Below are 13,492 nucleotides of genomic sequence, written 5' to 3'. Positions count from 1 at the left end.
CCCGGTAGGTGGTCATAGGCTCAATTATTTATTATTTCATGGGTCTAAAATGGTAAACAGTGAAACGTGGGTGCATTTCAGACACCTTTGCCTATACATTCGGGTATAATAGGCGTGATTATATATGTTTATGTATATTGAGAAAATAGTATACGGTCTGTAAGTTATTGATACTAATAAAATGGTATACAAAACAAAATAGAACTTAGCAATCTTGTATTATTTACAGATAATTTAAACAAGAGCTTCTTTATCCTTGAGGGTAAAAATAGGGAATTAAGAGCGAATTTGCACTTAAAACAGCCATTTATATAATTAAGTAACCATTTGCCATGAAATAGGATGAAACGACGACATTATAAGAAGCTTAACGGGGAACTAATTAAACAGTAGATTAGAATATAAGAACATTTTGTTAAAATCGCGTAATTTGGGAAGAAAACGGTGAAGAAGTATAAGAAGAAATTGCTGTTTCATTAACTATTTTAGGCGCGTACGGGCAGATTTTTGAAAATAATATGCATTTGTTTCGTACTGGGTCTTCCATGCTGAAATTTAAGAAAAGATAGAAAAAAAATCAAACTTATTATATATATTTAGATTTATACTGCTCAATCGATTCATCTATTAGTTTTCGAAGTAAAATACGGATCACTTTTTTGTAAAGTCTGCCACATCCAAATTGAATAAGGTGGGCATTAGGTAAGCAAACATTTTCTACCACTACATCTATCACATAGGTTTATCAGACAATTATCTAGAAGTCGTCAAACTAGCCCTAAGAGTTCGAGCAAGCAAAAGGTCAACGTCTGAACTTGGTACATTAGCCAGAATATATGATCTTTACTTAAACGAAGAAGAAAAACACTGTCAGAGGAAAACTTGCATGTCTGAAGATTGTCAAAATGAGAAATTTCTTTAGCAGTTTGTGGTGAAACGTTTTTTGCTATTATAGTACGTAGTGCATTCAATATATTTTGCTATTATAGTACGTACATAAGATAGATTGAAATACAGCAGTTGTTATGAATGGGCTTAGTTATTTCAAACTCTTGAACAAGATATTTGTTAAAATGAAATACGTATGTAAAAAAAATGTAGTACACTTAATTTTATCGTAATAATTTATTTTGCTTTCCCTATAAAGTGTGATTGATACAAAGGCTAAATATTTGTTCTGTTTTGCAATTCAAAACCGACTAAGTTTTTTTTTAATTTTTATAACAGCACATTCTTATATTGATCATAAATGTCATTTAAATCCTGGAAATGAATACTTAGTTTAGAAGATAGTTTCATAATATTTTCGTCATACCATTGACCTGTTGATGTGAAAATATATTTTTTTATCACAAATAAAAATTATACTCGTCTATATAAAAATATATTATATTGTTTGCTAGTTTTTTAGAACGCTGTGCCAGACTGTGTGGTATTAAATATAATATCATAGACAAAAACATGACCAAAGGTGGATTATGTAAAGGCGTTATTTCACTTACGCGATCAACATGTTTCATTAAAAACGTTGAACATTTTATTTTTAAACCTAATTGCTTTTTAGCTTAGGCTAAAGTGCATTAACAAAACACTATAATCTATGTTTCCAATATAAGTCACAAAAAATTTAAACTTTCACCAAAGTATTAATAAGAAAAAGTTAATAAATAGCCATTGTTGATGTACGATGGTCTAATAAAAAGAATGTAAATAAAAATATCCGTTTAAAACTGTTTGAAAGTTTAATAAATCTTTTGTTGAAAAATTACGTCAAAAAGTTGAAAGGTAATGCCGAAAACTTTTTAGTCAACAAAAGCCACTTAATCTTTCCTTTATTAACAACAAAAGTATGAACGAAAAAGAGGTGCTTTTTGTTATTTGTAAAGATTTTTTTTGACAGGTTATTAAATGATATTTTTTACAAATTGCATGTTGAATTCAATTTAATATAAAGAGGTGGGGGCCTTAGAAATGACCAGACAGTTACTAAACAATAGATAGAACTATTTTATTTACTAAGACTTATTAAAACATTTTAAACGCTAAAGTAAAATTTCGTGAAAATAAATGAACGGGCGCACAAATTATTAAAAAATACTGTTTGATAAATCGCAACCATTATTAGTTAGTATTTATTAAGTAAACGTATTCATTTGTCATCATATTTCAATAATTCAAAAACTATGTCATATTTAATAACATCATTGATCGCGCAAAACAAAATCATACCTAATCCAAATGTAAATTGATTACCTAAAAACGAGTTACGAAAATATCCGAGATTCAAGTTGTAGTTATTTATAGAGTCGCTTCAAGTCACGGCCATTTGAGTCATTTGGCGGTCGCAAGTCGCAAATTAAGACGTTTTTTGCTTCGTTTGTTTATTACTTTGTTATTTAGCTTATCTAGTTGGGTAATTTCGTTAGGTTCGAATTTTTATTACGTTTCGTTTATCGGTAGTTCGTTAAGCCGTAAGTTGTGCTAATTGTCGTTTAGCTAAGAGGTAAAATTGTTTGGAGTAGTGAATAAAATAAAAGGGCCTTCACGTTTAGCAAAACTATTCTAGCTACATTCTATCTAGAAATATAAAAATCATCTTTTTCTTTATAATAAATTGTGTATTATTTATATATATTTTTGCAAATGGATTCTTAAGTTATAAATCATATACATAATTATTATAATAATAGTTAGTAATAATATATAAATGAATACAAACTACAATTTTATCAATTTTTCCATAAAATATTGTAATTTTTTAGTTTATTGACTCTTTGTAATTACAAAGGTATATTATCAAAATAATATTTGGGCTATAAATCTATCCCTTACTAAAGCTAAACGGATTAATAAAAGTTCTCCCTAAACTTAAACCTAAGTTGTACTAAAAACTCAAATATGTGGGAAAGTGCAATATTGAAGCGATATTAAATTTATAAGACGTACTTGCTCCCTGACTTTTGCAATTTAAAGGTAGGCTCTCAACTCAAACAAGGCTTAAAAACAAATTTAAAAGTTCTCGATACTGCACTATGAATTTTCTAGTTGAACGTATTAAATTCAACGGGATTTTGGTATTTTTAGTATCAAAATTGCTTTTGAAAGTTATGAAAATTGGTTGAAATGATAGTATGTAAAACATTTTTAATTTATTTATAGTACTATTGTATTGTTCGTTAAAAAAACTGGCCACGAATAAATTGTGATTTTTAAATTGAATACATAAAACTCTCGTGAATACGAAAAAATACTGTTTACATATCAAATCGTAATATTAAATCAAAAATTATTTGAAATAATTTAGACTTATTTTGTTACAACTTATTACTTTTCTGGAAAATAATATCTATTTACGTATCATAAAAAAAAACTATGTTCAACTTAAACTACCCAGAATTCAATATCACGAAAAAACTTTGTCAATTCTGTGTCTATTCTCAGAAAAAAAACAGTTCTTATTATATAGCAAATCTGTATTCAGCCTACATTCGAGCCAAAGAAGAAATGCTATCAAGCGAGGCCTTTCGACTTCTCACAGGCCATTTGCCTCGCATTGTCTTTGCAATTGTTTCCGAGATCAGAGCAAACTGAGAAAATACCCTCGGATTTGTTCCACTCGAGTTTATCATGTCTAGTTTGAAAACAGCGCAAGTGACCATTATGTAACGTCAGTTAGGCCTTTTTTGCACGTGGAATGAAAGTCTTCGGGACAGAGAGGCGTAAAATTATATATATTTATGACTTCTTACGTCTTTTTTGAACTGTGTGATGTGAAGAATGCAATTTGCGGATAAGTTGATGAGCAATTAATAAAGTAGGTGTCATCTCACTACTATTACAGCAAACGGCATAAATTTGATTTCCAAACGAAATCAAATATTTGTTCTTTGTGTCCGAGATTTGTATGTTTGCTAATTCTGTTGCGACACAAAACTCATTCTTAATGTCTGTCAATATTATAGGTATTTAAAATACAAACATACAGTATACCAGGCCTTTTTCCCATATGCTAATTGATATTAATTTTAATTATTTAATAAAATGACTGCACAAATTTCGATGACCTTCCTGATTCATGAAAAAATCAAATAACTTTTTTCAAACTTAAAAACACCTAGAACCATCCGTCTTTAAGTAGGTACAAAATCGATAATAACATTCCCTCTGCTTAATACCTTTATAAATTATATTTAATTAATTCATTACTTTGTAGAAGGAAGTTATTATAGTTATGTATTATCGCCAAATATGATCTCTGGTCATATTTATGTACCCGCTAAATATAGATTTGAACCGTCCTTCAATATTTCCGGTAGGTAAAATTATTCATTTATTTAAACTTGTAAGCTACTGGCGAAACCTGCAGCTTTTTTTATGGACAAAAAATTTAGTCTAAAACATGAGAAACGGTTTCTTAGCAAAGTAGACAGCTATCAATTTTATTTTATGAATAATCGCGTTGATTTCGCTCTAGCGAATTTCGAAATAACTATTTTTTCAAGCAATTTTGATTCTGAAACTTTAATAAGTAGCTACGTTATTATCCTATGTCGAAAATCGCTCTTGCCAAGTTCATATCATCGCATTAACTATTTTAAATTCTCGCAACTTGCACAAATAATATTATTATGCAACGGGTCTTAAACGCAATTTCAAAATTAAAGGTTACGATAAGTACCTGATTTGTGTACCAGATGTTCCTATTGGATTGCATCGTCCGTGGTGAGGGGCTGTTTTATCAGTTTAAATCCTGACTTACTTAGACTTAGACTTAACTAGACTTGAATTAGTATACCCTTAAGTAACACATAAGATACTTTTGTTAATGGAAATCTTTCGACAAAGTCAGGAGCAGAAACCAGTCTAACATAAATCTCAGTGATACCAACATATTTGCATAGTCACAACTTTTATAAGAAATGGATAGATTTTATATGAAACTCGTAAGCAAAAAACTTCTCAAGGATTTTGTGTAATGCCGAATATTTGCATGTGAAGAGGTGTTTGTGCCCAAAAATCAAGTTTTCTGAGAAAAATGTTATAGTTTCTTTGTGGCTTCGACCTTTTCGGGTCGACTATTATTGATATAAGTTTAAGGGCAGCTGATATTACTTAATATGTTATGGATAAAGTTTGCTATGTTGATAGTTATTAAAGTCGTTTACGGTAGGGTGTAACGACTCATGGGGTTTGTACTCATACTATCGTATATTTTACTAGCTAATATTATTATACTAACTTTGTATCTGTTATGATTTAACAGGTTAACTGCTGAACCAATTGAGTTGTTTGATACAAATGTGCAATGTGCCTGTGAAACACAAACAATTTAAAAAAAAAAGAAAAAAAAAAACGACACTGGCCAATCTTTATATATATAATTCTTCTGTAAGTGTGTATGTCACTGAACTTCTCTTAAACGACTGGACCGATTTTGATGATTTTTTTTGTGTGTGTTCAAGGGGATCTGAGAATGGTTTAGATTCACAATTTTGTCTGCTGGACAATGTTTTTTTATTTAATTTTTATGGCAAAACAACGTTTGCCGGGTCAGCTAGTCTTATATGATTTTGGGCTTGACTCAGGTATCCCAATGAATGCAAATACAAATTTGCTTTGAATCAATCCAAAAATCACGTACATTCAGACCACCAGTAAATAGAAAAATATAACAGTAATTTCATTGTTGTAGTTAAACTTAAAAACTTGAGGAAAATTTATTTTACACATTGATAAGTAGTTATGATACGAGATTCTCTTTTGTTATCAAAAGAAATATCAATTAGCATCTTCATGTTATAATTATTGTCTACATTTCACACTAATTACTGATGAGTTTGAGCAGGTGCTTGTATTATATAGTAATTAGCGACGGGAAGTGACGTACTAACAGTATTATAATCTGATATCCAAATATCATATAAGTTTAATAGTGATTTACAATGATGTAGATAGTTTGCGATAGATTAATTAATCAATACCTATTTGAACGGTTTTTGATCAACAATTAGTTAAAAGTAATAGATTTAACAGAACAATTATATTATTTGTCTAGATTCTGTTAAGATAACCACCTCTGTGGCTCGGTCGGTAGTGTATACTACTGCCGCACAAGAAGTCTCGGGTTCGAATCCTGGGTCGGGCCAAAAAGTATTTTCTGAGATTTTTTGATAGGAACTTCTTAGAAATTGCCTGGAGTTTGACACTATAAACCAAGTCCGGCACAGTATGCCAGTTTAAATAGACTGACCGCTGTAGCCGAAAACCGGCTAGGACAATATAATTATAAGATTCCGTTACATAACATTGCGAAAAATAAACTACGGATACTGTTTTCACGTTATATTTAGGGCGTTGCTAATTAAGCTTAATGTAAAGGGTTAAGTAGCTTGTTGGCCCAGTTAGTGAACGGCAGGGAGTATGATTCTACCCACGAATTTATTGCCCAACTTTGTTTGTTCGTCACTCGATTGATGTAGTAGTGTTAATTTTGTGTTTATGGCTTACTACGCGATGTACATTTTTAGGGATCCGCACCGAAATAGAAAATCAGGAATCCTAAAGGGGACTTTGCTGTCTCTCTGTCTTGTCTCCTCATGAACTTTTGGTTAGTTAGATAGTTGAAGTTTTCTCAGATATTGTTTTCAGCTGCCACTTTAACAAAAAATACGAAAAGCAAGAAGAAAGATATGGTGACTTTCACACAACAATCGTGATTTTTATAATTATGGTGTCTTTCGTGTGCGAGGTGAATTTGCATTTGGCCGGTTTTTTTACCAATTGAGTGGACAAAATTTGCGAATTGCTATGTTTTAAAGTATTACTAGACAGTCTAAGCATGCGCTCTAAACGCAAGCGAGTTCCAACCCGAGACAACACACTAACGATTTTTCTAAATTATGTATGTATAATTCCTAATTCTAACGGTGAAGGAAAACATTGCGATGAAACCCTGCATGTCTGAGAGTTCTTTAGAATAGTTTTTGAAGGTATGCAAATTTCCCAACCCGCACTTGGTCAGCGTGGTGAACCCAAGGGTTTCCCTTCCTCATTCCGGGAGGAGACCCTTATCCAGCATTAGGACATTAATGGGTTGTTTATAACTAGATTCTGCATGCATTCTGTGTGCAACTTACTTTTCATGACAATATTTTAATTATTTTGTTTGTACTCCTTTTAGGCCTGTTACTTTGTTTTATATTTTCTAAATAAAAAATAATTTTATCTTAATTTCGTTTGTACATTTGAAAATAAATTAAAAGATTATTTTTCTTTAAATCATTACTCATATTTTTTTATAAATTTGAAGAGTCTCAAACGTTTATTATCTTGGGTTCAAAGTCATGTGACTTATAATTATCTTACCTTCTTAGGCGTTGTCTGTTATTCTTTCAACGTATTAATAAACAATGATAAATTGAATCTTTTCTTTTAAATAATTTCCTATAATAGTACCAACACCAACGATATTTGGCATAGCTATTACTGTATCTATTAAAGTATAAAAAAATAATTTTATACATAAGAATAAGAATTGAAATAGAGCGCCATTATCGCCAACTAACTGTTATGCAATTAGCGATTTTTGTAAAAATGTAAATTTTATTGTCGAACTTGAATAAATTTATTTATATTTATTTTTAAAAGACAACTCCCGCACAAGAATTGCACTTGTGTCGCGGGGACTTTTACAAACATACAAACAACGGACACAAAGCACAACCAGACCCGAAACAATTATTTGTGGATCGCACAAATAATTGCTCCGTGTGGGAAACGAACCCACGACCTCCCGTTGCAGTGGTATCGGCGTGGCGACCTAAACCACTGCGCCACGGAGGCAGTCGAAATGATTCAAAAAACAATACTTTTCACGTTATATCCAGAAATAACTTTTTATGATAAGACGATATTTATTCATATCTTACTACAAACTATTAGAATGTCAAGTACATTAAAGCAATAATCTAAATTTATGTAATAACGTGTACAACACCGATATTGGAATTCCTGACACGGCCGCAAACTTTGCTGTAATTTGGACGACGCTTGACGTTGAGAATTTAAACTAGGAACATTTTGAAACTGACAATAATTTATAGTACTTGTTTATTTATAACTGAGGAACTCTTGGCTAAGTAAAGCCGGCCAAAGAGGGTAACTACTTTAAAGATGTCTATGAAATTTAATGATTACTGTATCACATAATTTTACATTCATATTGTATTATATTAAACTAATGATTAAAAAATATATGTTTACAATTATAAAAAAATATATACATACAAAATAAAAAAACAATAAATTGAATTAAGCATACTACTTTAAACATTGATGATACCTTATTCACTTCAACGAAACATACTTTCATTTTCGAAAATAAACACAATTACATTCAAATATTTATTTTTTTACTTCTGTTCTTCAGGACGCACGTTAAATTCCATAATTAACATGCCTTCCCGGTAAGTCTATCTCGGTTATTTTCAAAGATCTTAGGCAGTCACTACCAGCAGTCAGAAGCTTGAGAGTCTGACAACCAGTATTACTAAAGGACACCGTGGTAATAGCTAATAGGTTTTGCAGGTCATCAGGTAGTCTGATAAAATACTGGTATTCAGCTACAACTGATAACCTAGAATTCAACTCCAACATAGTTGGAAGAAAGGCTGATGATGTTCATTTTGTAACTGTTCCAAGTTTTGTAGTGGAGGAAAAATGGAAGTCAAGAGCTTGAATGTCAAGGGTTTGACTTGAGCGTCTTGGAGCTCAATGACCAAGTCTCAAGTGTGTATCGACTCTTGTACTATGACATAACTATTGTATTAAAATTCAAGAATGTATTACAGAATATTTTGATTAAACATAATCTTTTTCGCGTTTTATGCACTCAAAACTATCTAGTCATAAGCGTTTTAAATTAAAAATTACTTAAAATATGGTTCTTGGCGCAAAAACTAGGGGCGCTTATCCAATTTTCATACACAATTTCTCAGTTGTCGATAATCGAGTAATATTTGAGTTATTTTACCATATTGTTAAACTTTTTACAAATTTATATGTCTCCTTTTTGAGCTGGTGTTATAACTTTGACAATCTTAAATAACTATTTAAAATGTCGATTTTAAAAAACCTTATTAAATCTTATTATTGCATTTAAATTTACTCGTAAGCGAATCCAACATGTACTAGCCGTGTTTTTATTTCAACTGTAAAATGTCTACATTTTCATTACAATAAAACCTTGATCTTCTATGTTTTCTAAAACCGCGTAAAAAATTCTCTTTATAACTAGAGAACCACGTCTGACCTTGTGTTTAACTAAAACACTCTCACTTGTCTAGACATTTTCTGTTACTGATTAACTTATATTACACTTGTATTGCGCAATGACAAAATGTCTTATGCGACAATACAGGACCTTGAGTTTTGACGTTAATTTACTAACGCAGTGCCACCCAGAATCCTTTAATACAGTTTGTAAAACCTTTGCTAAGTGAATTTACGGAATATTTGCTTGCTACAAGTTTTATCGTTATTTGCTATTAATATTACAATTAAATTCGACCATGAATTTATAATCGACTTAGTATTGAAATCATATTTAATATCGTATAAAGCTTTCTAAATGTGCTGCACAAAATTTCCAATTCAATTCGATGTTTCAACTTAAACGCGATTAAATTTATCTATTGATATATTTTTAAGCAACATGTAAAAACGTGAAGGTTTTCAGTATGCGTTTTCATTTGACGTTTATCTATTCAATAGCGTTTCAGCTCATACAAACATGACAGTGTGAATAGATAAACTACCGCTAAATGTACACCAGAAACCAGCGGATAATCATCAAATGAATTTTATCACAAGATTCTCCACTTTCTACTGGTATCAACTATAGAGTGATATGAGGCTTATGTATATATATACGTAGCTACAAAAACGTCGGTTATAGCTACTCGTGGTATAATGTCGCCACACTGACGCCAAAATGATTTAGGGTTGGACAAAAAATACAAATTTAGCAATACGCTGCAAGGGGCTGATATTATGTGTAAGGGAGAGTTATAATGTTGAAAATATTTAATATTTGTCTGGAATAATGCCCTCGTTCTACTAAATTATAGTTTAGTCAAGTAATATAATATTATTAGGTATTTGTATTTGACAGACCATTTTACAAACGATTTTGTAGATAGGTTTCTGGGAAAAGTAACTTATTTATTTAACGATTTTAAACTGTCGCGACTTGTACACATAATATTATAATGTAACGGGTCTTAATCGCGATTGAAAATAAAGTTTAGAATACCTTATATGTTCACCCGACGTTTCGATCGCATTACAACGACCGTGGTCACGAGCTGACTGATGTGGCTGCTAAGCGTCGTCTCCTTGCGGCCCGAGTTTCGACGCCTACCCTCACTACGTCAGTTTTCACTACGTGTACATTGTTCGGAATCGGATCACCATCCGCGACACCTGCAATCCGTCGTGACATCGCTAACAAATAGAGCATACGACCTATGTGACCCTGAACACCTAGACGGTGAACTCTCACACGTTCAGGAGGTACTTAAGCGAAACGGATACAGGAGGACCGAACGGCGTCTGAAGAGGCAAGAATGTCAGACTGATAAAAAATACTAAATTGTATGCAATCTCTACTTAAGTGATTTCTAAATTGTATGCTTCTTCTACCGTCAAGTTGAAGCCTGCAGTTTTAGTTTTATGCATACAAGCATTAAAATCGATAATGCCTCCATAAAGGAAATTTTATTTCGATGCTTCAATTTATTCAAATAATAAATTATTAATACATATCGTACGGGAAATACTGCACCTGTTACAGCTTTGCATGAAAAGAGGATTACATAAATATGTACAAAAGAACACGTTTGTAGCAAAAATTCTGATGTACTGTGAAAACTGCCATTAAAATGTGTTTCGAAAAATGTACGATATGACCTTTTATGCTATGATGATTGATTTAAATATCATATTTCATACTGCACATAATACGAAATGTTTATCAGTCTTTTATGCACTGAAAAAATATTTTGTAATTTTCGTAAAAATTACATAAGGATCTCTTATAAAGTTGAACGCCTACAATGATTATTTTGAGAATTAATGTAACTTCTGACAGCTGAATATATTATATTCACGTCTTAAATAAATCATATTGTTCTTAAACTATACACCCACACATATTTTATTAACTGCTAAAAGGTTATCCGTCTAGAATCAGAAGTAGGATTTAATTTCTAACCAGACAATTAATTTTAATCTAGACATATTTATTTTGTTCATATCAAATAAAATTAACATTTAAACACGTTTTTAACTAACGATCATCGCATCCGGTATTATAAATTTTAATCTATTCGACAGACACCAGAATGAGGTGCATAAAATAGTCAACTAAAATGACAAAGATTTAAAGTAAAATGTTAGAGGAGATCGTTCACACGATTCTCCGGAATACACGGACATTCGAATTCAAAACACATGAAAACAAAGCGAAAGAAAGAAAAGAACCGAGTGATAAAACAAACGAAGAAACAAATGAAGTTCTTAAAGAACTCAATCTACCTATGGACAATGATGAAACACACACGCTTAAAAAACCAAGGTTCAAAGTGCCACTGTTTATTTCATTCCTCATTTTCTATATATGTGTTATAAATGTGATAATCTCGTGTGATGTTAGTGTTAGTGATGTAAATAGTAAAGAGCGCAAAGGGCTGTATGATCGTCCAGTTATAAGAGAGAAACCAAAGTATTTGTGGGGACACAGACATGATGGCTACGATAATTATGCTAAAAATCTACGTAAAATAATGTCTGCTAAAAGACAAACTGATGATGGAAAACCTGACAGATATAACCCAGATCAAGATATCAATTACGATTATTATAGACACAGAGAGGATAATGCAAATGGTACTGGATATCCTGAGTTACATGAAGTACATCATTTTATGCAAGACATGCCTCGTAACTCTCAGGCATTGGGTCATCCTGGTGATCTCGAAGCGGATCCTTACTATGTAAAGAATATTAAATTTAATCTTAGACCTGAACGACACTTGTTTAAGGAAAAGATTGTGAAGCTTGGTGTGCTGTTACCGGCTGATCCAAATCAAGTATTTTCATTAGTCAAAGTACTGCCAATTCTTCAATTGGCTGTTCCTGCAATCACAAAGCCTGATGGTCCATTACCAGGGTGGAGAGTATGGGTAGACTATCGAGATACTAGGTGCTCTTCAGTGGAAGGTCCTTTGGCTGCTTTCGAATTCTACGTACACGAATCAGCGGGTAAGAATTTAAATAAACCTTTTTTTAAAACCGCAGTAACCCTCGGCATTTACTTTGATATTTAACATCAATTCTATTTTTGGCTCGAATATTTATTCCATTATAACGTTTGGTATTTTATAATGGAATTCGTTTTCAGATGCGTTCATTGGTCCTGGTTGTGAGTACGTCATTGCTCCTGTGGCGAGATATGCAGGACCTTGGGGCATTCCTGTGCTAACAGCTGGGGCTCAAGCTGAAGCGTTTGGTTACAAAAATCCAAGTTACAGTACGTTGACAAGAATGATGGGCAGCTACACACAAGCCGGTGTTGCAATCCGCAAAGTTTTTGAGGTAAATCCACGGGAATTCTGCATAAATGTTGTAATGTGTCGATTATTTCTGTTTTCGTTTTGTCACGATTTTTCTTTGTATGCCGTTTTTATTGCGCTTTTGTGAGTTTTTTTAGTAAGTACATGTGCTTTGCTTTCTCTATTCATTAGTTATGTAGACTTTGTTTATAGTTTGGTAAAAAAACAAATGTCAAGATATAAATATTTGTAGAATGGAACTTCCATTTTAAAATTCTACGGATTAAGTAAATTAAATCCGACTTCAAAAAAAGGGTATAAAAAGTTATATAAGGTAAATCTTTGCATATCGAAATAAAACCAGTTATCTCAATTTTGGGCCAAAAATAGCTTCGACAGAAATAAAAACTAAATTTAAATACGATCAAGGCAGATAATCGTCCTTCGTGACTTAAATCGTAATCAAATTGAGATAATAATATACCTCATAAAGATTCTTAAAGCGTCTCAAATTCGTAAGGCCTGACTAAGCGTCATAGGTATGTAGATAACAAACCGGTAGTTTAAGGTAAGAGCTGTCAGATAAAAATACCACGGAGAGATACAATTTTTTTAAAATAAAAAGAGTTTATTTTCAGATTGATAGTTTCAAAAGATATAAATAGTCAAAGACGGTTACTACCCAGATACCTTAAATTAAAAAAGAATACTGGAGGGTAATTTGTCTCCTTTAATAACTACTTCTCCATCCAGTGAGAATACTATTCGCATGAAAATATTTTGACAATAAGTGAGCTTAAAAATGCCAGTGTGAAACATGTTTGTAAATATTTAAATTAACTTTGGATCAGTAAGCAACAATTTCTTCTAACATTTACCGA

At 31.8% G+C, this 13,492-nt stretch overlaps 1 protein-coding gene across 2 annotated transcripts in view; it reads left to right on the top strand.

Moving 5' to 3' along the window:
- Nucleotides 1-13,492, top strand: part of LOC142982281 (atrial natriuretic peptide receptor 1-like) — a 165,714-nt gene that overhangs the window by 84,915 nt on the left and 67,307 nt on the right. For both annotated transcript variants that reach the window (XM_076128704.1, XM_076128703.1), the window contains exons 2-3: nucleotides 11,395-12,321; nucleotides 12,461-12,654. In XM_076128704.1, coding sequence (XP_075984819.1) covers nucleotides 11,451-12,321; nucleotides 12,461-12,654 — 1,065 coding nt within the window. In that variant the 5' untranslated portion in view covers nucleotides 11,395-11,450. The remainder of the gene's footprint in view (nucleotides 1-11,394; nucleotides 12,322-12,460; nucleotides 12,655-13,492) is intronic.

This window comes from Anticarsia gemmatalis, chromosome 21, assembly GCF_050436995.1.
Source record: "Anticarsia gemmatalis isolate Benzon Research Colony breed Stoneville strain chromosome 21, ilAntGemm2 primary, whole genome shotgun sequence".
In the NCBI taxonomy this organism is placed as follows: domain Eukaryota; kingdom Metazoa; phylum Arthropoda; class Insecta; order Lepidoptera; family Erebidae; genus Anticarsia; species Anticarsia gemmatalis.
This window is presented reverse-complemented; position numbering and strand designations above follow the sequence as displayed.